The 12080-nt window shown below is 40.0% G+C and overlaps 1 protein-coding gene across 1 annotated transcript in view; it reads right to left on the bottom strand.

Annotated features, from left to right (window-relative positions):
• The window catches only part of col16a1 (collagen, type XVI, alpha 1), an 82115-nt gene that overhangs the window by 38150 nt on the left and 31885 nt on the right, over positions 1–12080 (bottom strand). The window contains exons 9-14 of the mRNA XM_085345962.1: positions 8278–8310; positions 2301–2336; positions 2157–2207; positions 1851–1883; positions 1635–1679; positions 30–68 (exon numbers count right to left, since the gene is read on the bottom strand). Coding sequence (XP_085202088.1) covers positions 30–68; positions 1635–1679; positions 1851–1883; positions 2157–2207; positions 2301–2336; positions 8278–8310 — 237 coding nt within the window. The remainder of the gene's footprint in view (positions 1–29; positions 69–1634; positions 1680–1850; positions 1884–2156; positions 2208–2300; positions 2337–8277; positions 8311–12080) is intronic.

Here is a 12080-nt window from a genome sequence, read left to right as displayed (position 1 = left end):
CATCACCAAAAGTTTCTTAAGCTCTTCACCTTGTACCCAGCTGCTTCGCCCCAGTTGGCAGGGGTCGCCTGTGGAGAGAGTGAATGGAGACAAGGCCCAGATCAATGACCTGGCTCTAAAGAAACTCTAAACAGCCACACACACCACTGGAGCATAGCAAAACAACACAGTGACCAGTTGGCAACCGGTAAGGGCTACCAGCAGGGGCCATATGCCCCATTTGGACACACACAAACAAACAACTTGAGAAACAGGAGCACATTATAGAGCAGCAGTCCGAATGGCTTTACATGCTGCATATTAATCAGACGCAACTCATTGCTGAGAATCTAAATTTAATATAGAAACAGAGACCCCGGGGTTGGTTTCACAAAGCAAAGATGGATTTTGTGGATGGATTAGATCAAACTAATTCAAATTCTTCATCTGCTGCACAAAACACGTTAGACCTTGACTATCTTAAGCAGGAATGTGTTGTAATAAATATTGGATCAATTAAGACTTCTCAACAACAACATAAAAAAATAAAGTCCTGACTGAGTGATCACACCCAACCAAGTAACACAGATGGAACTAAGAAGAAAAAAAAATTGTGCTTTTTGAGAGATAATCAGTGGAAAATGTGACATCAGATCAGAATGAAACAGTCTACTTCCTGCCTAATCTCGTGAATTCATGATGTGATTTGCAGAGAAGGCACTGGCAACATATGTGTGAATAAATGTAAAAGTAGGGTTACTAGTGTTTATGTTTCTTAAACCTGAAATACACCCGGTTTTATTTTATTCTCTTCTGCCCTGTTGGGTGCTGCTGATAGTCTGAGTCTTAAGGTTTGCTAGCCTAAAGGTAGGCGGTCAAGTCAGTCTTTATGTTTGTGCAACGCTCTAACTTTCTTCATTCACATGTGGCCACGAATTGCGGCTAGTGACCGAAAGAGTGAGCCCACAAATGTCAAGAGTGAGAGACAAATGTCAGAAATTAGTTTCCTACGGGGGTTCCTGGCCTCAACCTCGGAGGAGGGGTGAGGAACTCAGTCATCCTGGGGGGCTGCTCAAAATAGAGCCACTTCTCCTCTGCATTGAAAGGAACCGGTCCAGGTGGTTCAGGCATCTGGCCAGGATGCCGCCTGGATTTCAGGCATGACCACCCAGGAGGAAACCCCAGGGCAGACCTGGGACAAGATGGAGAGATTATGTCTTTCAGCTGGCTTGGTAATGCCTTTCTATATCTCTATGAGAGGTGGAGGCAGTGGCCGTGGAGAAGGGAGGTCTGGGCGATTCTGATTAAAATACTGCCCCCTTGACACAAAGCCAACTAAGCGGTAGAAAATGGATTGATGGGTCTGACCTGCTTCAGAGCAATCGAGGATAAAATTTAAAGCTGATCTAACTCTTTAAACCAGTCAAATCTATCCTTTGAGAAACCAAGCCCTGCATATATACTTTCATGCAAATTCGGTGAGTCACTCACCAAGTAAATAAACATACAAAGCACACCATCATTCCCACTGCATAATTAATACTGGGAAAAGGATGCTGGAAAATGAGGTTTCAAATAAAGCTCAAACTAAACAGCTAGGGGGTTAGCAGGGCAGTGGAAGGTGCTGCTGTAACCTTGGCAGTATTGGCACTCACCGACTCGCCTTTCTCTCCCTTCTGCCCCTTGGGTCCTTCTGTGCACTGAGGTTAGAGACACTTGGTTGGCATGTATAATCACAGACCACTATTGGCCAAAATTTCAGGCTCACTGCACTGCATGCCAAATAACTAAAAGGACCAACCCAAAAAACAATGCCTTTCCACAAAGCGTGGCGTGGGGTGAGTGTGACACACAATGGAAAAGTAACTTACTGGACCTGAATGGGAGCCAGAACAGTCATCACCCTGAAAAGAGAGAGAGGTAGAGAAAGAACAATGATGGCAATGAACAATGATGTGGGTGATGAATAGAATCAGTGAGCACCGAACAATGCGTACCACCTAGATGGTAATTGGTCAACAGCCTACATCGTATTGGACTACAGCAATATCAAAGCGCCGAAGCAGACATGTCCAGGCACAAGCGATCGTATTGCTCATACCTCTGATATTAGTCTTACTACGCCCCCTCCCCCAAAATGAATGTCAGTATTCTTTGTTGTAATCCTTCATACTCACCCGGTCCCCTTTTTCACCTTTCACCCCAGCAACCCCGCCGAAGTTTACAACCTGCAAAACACAAAAACGCTCAGTTACCCACCAGCCTGATTTTATACCACTTTAAATAGAAAGAAAGAGAAAGTAAAGATCAGAGATCCTTACATTTTCTTCCCTATTCAGGAGTAAACACCCCCCACACTACAGACACAGAGAAACAGAGATTTATTATTATATGAGTTTAACATCCACTGAAGGACCTGCTGTGTGCCTGAATAAGACATGAACGTTGCAGTTCAATTTGTCCCCTGGCAGTGGCACTGTTGCACAAAAACAAATCGAATTCTGCTCTACAGTATGCAGTCAAAGGGAAGCAGAGGTGGACACACACGTGTACACACACACACAAACACACACACACCTCCCATGGGAGATGGAGATCAATAGGAATGTCTGATTCCCTCAGCACAGGAGTGAGCAGACCAGCTGCTCATCACAGGAGGGTACACACACGCCTGCGCACAAACACTCGCGTGCACACTCACAGGCACATGCATAGGAAAATAAGGATTACCATTATAAATAACTGAAGCATTTTTAGCAGAAGCGAGTAATTAAAGCCAAATCCCCAGTCCTGTGTTTCTGGGAGCCTTGCCTTCATATTAACAGAAGGTTTGCATATAAGCTGAAGCTGTGACTGTGCTGTGAAGAGGGCTGTAACAGCACAGAGACAATGTGTAATTCTCCCACTTCTCTCTTTTTTTTTCTTCCCTTTTTTGTTTTTCCACCCTCACGCACTCACTCGCTCACTCTTAGCAGCTACAAATCTATCAATGGCTGGCTAGACCAGCTGCAGTGACGAGTCACTCTTTCCAAGCTCTCTTCTGTGACTGTGGGCTTAGTCAAGACCTCTTATACATCTACTTAAACCGTCAGCAGCCTGCTTTTTGTTGTTTGTTCTCCACATTTCTCAAAGTTGGAAAGAAAAGTGTAAGAGCAAAATGTACTACTGAATATCGCTTTAATTCACATCACTTTGCTGGATTTGCTGTCAAATCCAAAACTTTGAAATCAAAGCTTTGGCATGTATACTATGCTCCGCATTGGCATTTCTATACTTTCTTTTTTAATGGCAAAGGCAATTTCCCTAATTGAAGTTGCTGGATTTTTTTTTAGCTTCGTTTCGCAAATAAGCAACCAAATACTGTTAAAATGTTTCTTTTGTTTGTTGAGGGAGGGAAAAAAAAGAAAATCCCTGACGCATCTGCAATGTGTCTGCCTCCCTCCAACTACTTGGCATGCAGCTGTGTGCTTGTGGAATGGGTCCAATCCTGTGTCAGTCAGTCAGCTAACATGTTGGCAGAGAGGACAGCTTTTGCATTGTGGAAGTATTCAAATCAAATCAAATCAAATCACTTTTTTTTTTTTTTTTTTTTATTGTCACATCACATGTGCAGGCACACTGGCACAGCACATGCGAGTGAAATTCTTGTGTGCGAGCCCCACAAGCAACAGAGATGTGCAAACACAACAACACAAACGAGCAAAATACAAGAATGGCCAACCTGAAACTAATAAATATATGTACAATATATAATAGTGTATGCATTTCTGGATGTGTATACTAAATATTTTCCTACGTGTGTGTGTGTGTGTGTGTGTGTGTGTGTGTGTGTGTGTGTATACACATTTTTACAAATTAAATAGTAAAAAAATAAAATAAAATAATAATAATAATAATAATAATAATAATAAAATATATAAAATTTTCACACTTTATTGTGTGCAGGTTTGATATCAAGTGTTTGCTAGGTGCTACTTCACATTTTGAAGATGCACATGCAGGCTAAGGACATCTCTGTAGATGTGGCTAGTTGAGAAAGTTCAGCTCAAAAACTGCAATGGCTAGCTTTTAGCTAAAAATGCAACTTAAATGAAAATTAGCATGCCCGTTGCTTGTTATGTGGTGGAAAGCTACTGTTATCAGCTCACTATGGAATGAGAATGTACACTAGGCTCTATACCATGTAGAAGCTAAATGTGTTAGCAGTGTGAAATATGAAATGTAAATACTAAATAGGATGCAGTGATTTGGAAAGCTCATGAAGCCTCATTTTGTCACAACAGAACAGAAAATATATCACATGTTTAAACTGAGAAACTGAAATTGGCAGAGTTTCTCACATGTAAAATGCACAGAGGTTCACCAATAGCAGAAAGCTGCTTCAGCAAATTGTGGAATGATTTCAGAATAATGCTCCTCCGCATAAAATTGTATGTAATATAGCCCCCCCCCCCCTACATTGCTGATCTGATTCGTGCACATACCTCCACTCGTAACCTGAGGTCATCAAACCAAAACCTTTTAGTGGTCCCCCACACTCGTTTTAAAACCCGAGGGGACCGATCTTTCCAAGCTGTTGCACCCAGACTGTGGAATGCACTTCCCCTATTTCTACGGGGTTTGGACTCAGACCTTCAAAAAGCAGCTAAATACATTTTTATTTCAAAAAGCTTTTAATTAGACCAGGGTTTTTATGATGTATTTTATGACTGTATTATGTTTTTACCTTGTAAAGCACTTTGTGACATATGTCTCTGAAAGGTGCTATATAAATAAACTTTACTTACTTACGTACTTACTTAATATCATCAAAAGATTCAGAGAATTTGTAGAAATCTCTGTGCACAGGGCCGAAAAACAAAATTAGATGGTCAGGATCTTTGGGTACTCAGGTGGCTCTGTATTACAAACAGGCCCAATTTTGTCTGTGAACACAGTTCACTGTGCCATCCACAAATGCAGGTTCAGGCTCTAACATATGAAGAAGAAGCCATATGTAAACATCACCCAGAAACACTGCCATCTTTTCTGGGCCACAGATCATTTGAAATGGACTAAGGCAAAGTGGGAATCTGTTTTAAGCTGAGAAAAACCCCTATTTTAAATTGGTTTTGGAAAACATGGACATCTATGCCCATCCAGTGGGCCTCAGGACTAAAGAGGATCTGGCTTGTTACCAGCCCTAAGTTCAAAAACCTGCATCTCTGATGGTATGGAGGGTGCACTGTGCAATTGGCTAAGCAGTTGGCAGCTTGCACATCTGGAAAGGCATCATTGATGCTGAAAGGAATATACAGGTTTTAGAGCAACATATTCCCCCAACCAGGAAATATCTTTTTCAGGGAATGTCATACATATTTCAGCAAGACAATGCTAAGATGCTAAGCTGCATCTCTTACACACCTTTGTAGTAAAAGATTCAAAGTAAACACCTCTGACCAACTGAAAAAATGTGTCAAAAATGCAAAGAAGACCCAGGACTGTTAAAGATACATAGACCCGCCCCAACTTCTTTGAGTAGTAGCTGTCCTCAAATTCAGAATGGCCTTATTTTTTTCTTGAAACGGCACATTTTCTCAGCTTAAACATTTGATGTGTTTTCTGTGTTTTATTGTGAATAAATGACGTGTTTATGAGATTTTTCAAATCCTTATTTTCAGTTTTTACTGACACTTCACACACCATTCCAACTTTTGAGGTATTGGGGGTTGTACTCTAATGAGTTACTTTTCGCAACACATAATGATATGAAATAAAGGATTACTTTTAAATGGCAGGAGTCTCGTGTATCTTCAAGTACTTTTCAAAGTCGAGTTTAGGAAACACTGCACAGGGCAACATTGGCATTACTTTGTAGTCATGTTTCTGTTTTCTTGATGTTGGGCTCTGCTAACCCTTGGCTCAGTATTTTTTAGCTGCTGAAGATTTCTCTATTTTCACCAACTTATGGCCAACTTTGTCTTCTAGCTAAAATGCTCTGGATAACTGGATAATCATTGCAAGGAAAGAAACAACTCCCACTCACTGTCCTGTTACTTGCATATAAACTTTACTGGAAGAACAATGTTTTGGCCCTTAGACCTTTGTCGGGTATCTGAGAGACTATGAGACTGCCAGATACATATGGTCAGCACTTCCTCGGGTGAGGCCAGAAAGTTGAATTTCCAGTAGAGTTAAGTATTACAAGTAAAAGTACATTACACAGGCGTTTTGTCTTCTCTTGCCTATGAATATTTCCTCCTACACTTGTGTTTTGAAGAAACTGACTGTATGAGCCTTTCCGTCAAAATATTTCGATTAATACCTTAGTCAAAGGTTTCGATATCCCGCACAAAGCACACTCTATTTTTGACATCGCCATCCCAAAACAAAGGCGCTCACTACTCATTACGCTAACCAGCACAGATCATAATCTATGAGCTTAAACATCTGAGAACACAGGCACCAACATTCTGTCAGGGAGCCTTCTGGTAACACTTTTTGGCAATCCTTCTCTCCATCTGCCAGGTCTCAAGCCAGCGGACACTAATGCAAATCTACAAGTGTAAATAAAAAAAATCATAATCTCCTCTAATGCAATTCACTGAATTATTGTAGTGCATTAAAACTTTCACTGACAAATCTTAAAACAGGAACAAGAAGGTTTTATTCAAAGTGCAGGGATTTCAAACTAATTTCATATCGTGGGCCACATACAGCCCATTTTGATCTTATATGGACCAGATCAGTGAAACCTCCCCTTTCTGTCAATGTACAGAAATGTATAAAAGTATACCTTAAATCAATGGAAAATCCTAATATAAGAAAAAGAAGAGCAATTTCAACAGTATGTCAGAGTTTTTCTACACGATAAAGAAATGCAGCTGTAGAAAATAAAAGAAATCTCTCAGCATGACTAATTGGGCTTAAATTATAAAACATAAATGTGTAAAAGTATAGAAATCTATAGTTTAATTACTGTGGTGTAATATGAATGGCTATGGGAGAGGCCTTTGTCTGTAGGAAAACCTGTAAAACATGTTAAAAGTTATGTTCTCCTTCACAGTTTCCAAAACCATCCAGTGGGCCAGATTGGAGTCTTCACCAGGCCAATTCTGGCCCCTGAGCCTTACGTTTGACACCCCCTATCATAAAGGAATCTTTCATGAAAACATGCAGCTTGGCGATGCTGAGCATTTTGACTGACATGCCCAAGAATGCACTCGTATAAGACGAACAAACTATAAAAGAATAGATGAAAAAGAATGACATCAAGATTGCGACGAAAACGAGTTTCTAACTGAGCTTTGGGATTGTGACGCACAAGTCAAATCAACCCTTTATTCACATCATTTATGACAATAATCATACTAATTCATATGCCTGTTTGGTGCATTTGTTGGCATCAGCGATGCATAATATCTCCTCGTATTATCAATAGATTCCTATGGGTCGCACAACCATTTTTTTACTTTTGAATAAAACAGCTGCCTGTATAATTTGACCAAATTACATTGGTAGCACAAACGAAAAACTCACTTTTGTTTCCTTGAAAGTGTGTGTGTGTGTGTGTGTGTGTGTGTGTGTGTGTGTGTGTGTGTGTGTGTGTGTGTGTGTGTGTGTGTGTGTGTGTGTGCCCCCAGCGGCAGGGCAAGCTGCATGTTCCAACCCAGGTAATAACCTACATTGAGGAAGTCAGCGGAGGCGGCAGCCCGCATTAGTAAGCACACACCGGAGCAACATAATGAAGCGTCTGGAGTTTTGTATTCTATTTGTGAACAGAACATGCCTATTGTAGGTGAATGACAAAATTAATAGGCAGAAGCAACTCCCAACTGAGACCCAGCGAATAATGAGGTGTAAATCAGTCTTCAGTCAGTCAGCAAGCTGTGAGAATGTGTGGAGGCAGGAGGAAACAGTCCCATGCACAACACACATATACACAGACACACACACATGGCCTGCATATTGTTTTCGGGTTTCTGTTTCAACAGCATATAAATGCCGAAAGAGTTGTTATCCATGCATATGGCTGATATTTCCGGTTCAGATTGCAGAATGCACTGGGGTCAAAGGAAGGGTACATCCTAGGCTGCAAATAAGTTCTTAGCGATTCCTCCCTAACCTGATTTTTTTTCTTTTAATGAATTCCTAAAGAACGCCAGAATACAAACGCAGAACATGTCAGCTTCACTTTTTGAACCCAGAGCTCTCTTCCGTTGAGGCGACCATCTTATGCAACAAGTGCGTAATGTGGTTAGAAATTCAGTACCGTAAAACTGTAAAACCACATGTGCTTTGTGTGTATGCGAGACTTACTTTTTCTGCAAGATCCTTGGATGCAAAAATCTCCTGTTGGCAGAAAAGAAGAAAAGAAAGCAAAGAAAGAAAACGTCAGGCACTTTTGTTTTCTTCAACTCATATTTGAGCATGACCATGACCACCATGATTTTCACCTTAATGACTTGATTAGCTAATATTCGGCCATATTGACTCAAATAGATTAGCATTTTGGTGCTGGTGTGATAACACTCTTACCAGAGTCTGATTTCCTTCTCAAATTTGTTTAATCTACATTATTATTATGGTATGTTTCTAGTTCCTTTTAATTCCTGTGCTTTGTTCCTATAAGTAACCAAATGCCCTCAAAAAAATCACAGGGCTCTACATCACATGACATTTTTTCTTTTTAGGAGTGGCATAGAGAAGCTTCTGTTTTCCTATTGCTTGTCCGGCGCATCCCCGTAAATTTATGTTACCATTACAATTCGTTGCATCAGAAGAAGAACAAAGGAGGATGAAATAAGGGCCATCATGGTTGCACACATGGGTCATTATCCTTTATTCTTTATTTTTGGTTTTCATGAAAAAGAAAAAGAGATGAAAGAAGATGAGTAAAGTGAGAGAGAAACCAAACGCTGTAACTCTGGAGCCCTGGGGTAAGTAAAGAGATGGACCCTGCTGTGCACAGTATAAAAAAAAAAAAAAATCAGACAGAATAAATAAATAAGTAATAACAGCCAACAACAAGAGGGATAGAGGAAGCACAGAACGCTGAGCGGAAACAACCTGTTCCAAGATGGAAAGTTGGGAAGTGAACAATAAGAAAGCATGTCAGTAAAGGGAAGAGGGGAGAAGTCGTTTTTATGGCTGGTGTTAGACCTCATCATAAAAAGTCCAAGAGATACACGATGGGGAAACGAAACACAAAGGACTATTGAGTCTATTGAGGACTAGACGACCTTTTGGGGGTGCTGGGTTGAAAGCAAGAAAAAGAGGTTTCCAGTGGTCAAAGATAAGAAACACTGAGGGTGAGATTTGTTATACTTCAGAAAGGCAGTACCTGCTGTGACCACATGCCTGTGTGGGTTCACTCCAGGCACTCTGGCTTCCTTTCACAGTCCAAAGATATGCATTATACTGAAGGTTAAGTGGTGATTTTACATTTGGCGTAGGTGTGAATGTGAGTGTGAATGGTCGCTCTTTCTTAGCCCCGACAGCCTGGCAGCCTGTCTAGCATATCACCAGGGTAAGGGGAGGTTATGCAACTGAGATTTCAGGATATGATAAAGGACAAAATCAGGATATAATAAAGAAAAAAATGAACTGGTGATTACAAGATCTGAAAGGTGGGTAAATACAAAACCAAATGACATATTACACCATGTCATTATTATTTTATGAAAATAAACAATAATCTACAATAATGTTATAGAAGCAACAATTGCTGGGCGCCAGTCTTTAAAGGGTTATAAGCAAACTTCCAAACAATTTGACATCCATGATTCTAAAGTGAGAGAGCATTCCCAAGTGAAAGAAATTCCCATATTCCAAGGAGTGATCATCACACTAACTTCACCCCAAAGTCAGGCATTGCTCAACGAAGCTCCAAAATCCAAAGAGCTACAGTCCACAGGCCTCAGTTAGCATGCGTAATGTTAAAGTTCGAAAAAGACTTAACAAGTATGGCTTGCTTGGAAGGGTTGCAAGGAGAAAGCATCTCTCTTACAGGAGCGTATCAACATGGCTTAGGTTGCAAAGTTGCATCTAAAACAACCACAAGACCTTTGGATTATTGTCCTTTGGATAGATGAGAACAAAGTGGACATGTTTGGCCATAATGCAAAGTACTTTTGTTTGGTGAAAGTCAAACGTCAGTACTAACACCTCTTACCAACTGTCAAGCATGGTGATGGAGGCGTGACGATTTTGGCTCTAGACACCTTATAGTCAGTGAGTCAGCTAAAGCTGTGCTGAAATTAGAACAGAATGGTTGAAAAAGAAAAGAATCAAGGTGTTGCAATGGTCCAGTCAAAGTCTAGACTTCAACCTGATTGAAATGTTGTGGTGAGATGTTAAGAGAGCTGTACATAAAAAATGCCTACAAATGTTGATGAACGGAATCAAGATTGTAAAGAAGAGTGGGCCTAAATTCCACAGCATTGTGTTAAGTTATACAAAAAGCTGATTAGTTCAATATACTATACTATACCATACTGCTAAATGTGGTTCTAGAAGGTACAGAATCAGGGGTGTACTTAGTTTTTCATGCGCTGCGTCTGCATTTTGGCTTAGTTTTTGTTAAATAAACAATGACATGTGCAATACTGTTGTTGTTTATTTCACGCTGTATTTAACTAATCTTAAGAGCTATATTATTTTTTAATACATAATGAAAGAGGCATTCCAGTATATAGATTTGAACAGTTCTTGGATGAGTTTTGTGTTGAATATTTCTTTCCACATGCATGAAGAGTTGGAACAAGCTGAGCTAAAGCAGGTGTATGCATAAATCAGATGTGAGGTAGGGAAGGAACAGAATATTTTACAATTTTTTTTTAATTTAAGTTTTGCTTAAAAAACATAATGATCATAAAAAATGCTCACTTTGATGACCTAAGCTGAGTTTCTTTCAATAGCTTTATATTCATATTATGCCTCTGTTACCTGAAATCTTCAGGTTCAGTCTTTATCCTTAAAAAGCACATAAACACAACAAAAAATAGCCCAAAAGCTACACAGAAAGCAATTCGTCCATCAACGGGTTTTGTCACCAAGTGTTGAACCATGCTAAGTGCTAAGTGACATAACTTCGCAGGTCCCTCTAGAGCCACGGTGTACAACTTTTACTCCAGCCACTCTAAAACAACTTTCATGTTTAGAAGTAGTAGAAGGCTATTTGTAGATGAAAAAGAAAGGAATCCACGTCTAGAGAAGTTGTTTTTCGAGTCTCTTCACATATGACATGGTTAACTTGCTGTCTCTCTGTTAATCCAAGATTAATGGTTGCTCTGGTATGCATCAATAACATCTGGCTCACACACTGGAATCTTGGATTTCACAGTTTATTTAGGGTGTACAAAAGTGATACACAGATGAAATTAGAATTACCAGTCTTTGAGCGCTATGCTATTTTAAAAAACAAAAAGAGAGAGAGAGAGAACGGGTACAGTAGAGATAAAAACATTAATCATAATAAGACTAAATGTCTTGTTACCTAAAAGCAGTCAGTCTACTAGAACTTATAATAGCAGAAAAGGCGAGAAAGAGTGAAAGGTGAGGAAACCATCTATGGGACTGATTACTGTCTTAGAATCTGCCAGAGTTTTAAGTTAGCACCCCACAGGACAAACACCAGGCCCTAATGAAGAGATAATTAGATACATGTCCCATTAATATGAATAATAAAACAGGCAGCTGTGAAAACAAAAATAAATTGCCTGTATGTTACTGGAAGAACTTCCACATACCAAGCGATATTAAAGCAAGAACAAAAAATTAATTTTGAAAAGTATTGTGACAATTTGTGGAAAAAATGTCTCCCATGTGCTGCATAAGGCTCTATTTGTCATGCGTTGGACCCTGCTCACAGACACTTTGAACAATTGCTACCAGCAGACTTTACTGAACAGAAGTCACAGAAAATGACAAAATGATAAAGACTACTGCAGAGCAGAAAACATGTTGTCCATGGTGGAGCTTCAACGGAGAACAACAAAGCCATTTGGTACAAGTCCTGCTGGCCGGCGTTTGCTTGCCAGCAGGAGCATCTCAGACAGCTCAAACTGCCTGAAGAACAAAGTTGTGGCCAAGTGTATGTCTGTGTTTGTCTGTGTTATTTC

Source organism: Diplotaxodon limnothrissa, linkage group LG22 (genome assembly GCF_057381915.1).
Source record: "Diplotaxodon limnothrissa isolate DT_005_m linkage group LG22, D_limnothrissa_male_GT1.1, whole genome shotgun sequence".
NCBI lineage: Eukaryota > Metazoa > Chordata > Actinopteri > Cichliformes > Cichlidae > Diplotaxodon > Diplotaxodon limnothrissa.
Note: the sequence above shows the minus strand (reverse complement) of the source record. Positions and strands in the feature narration are given on the sequence as shown.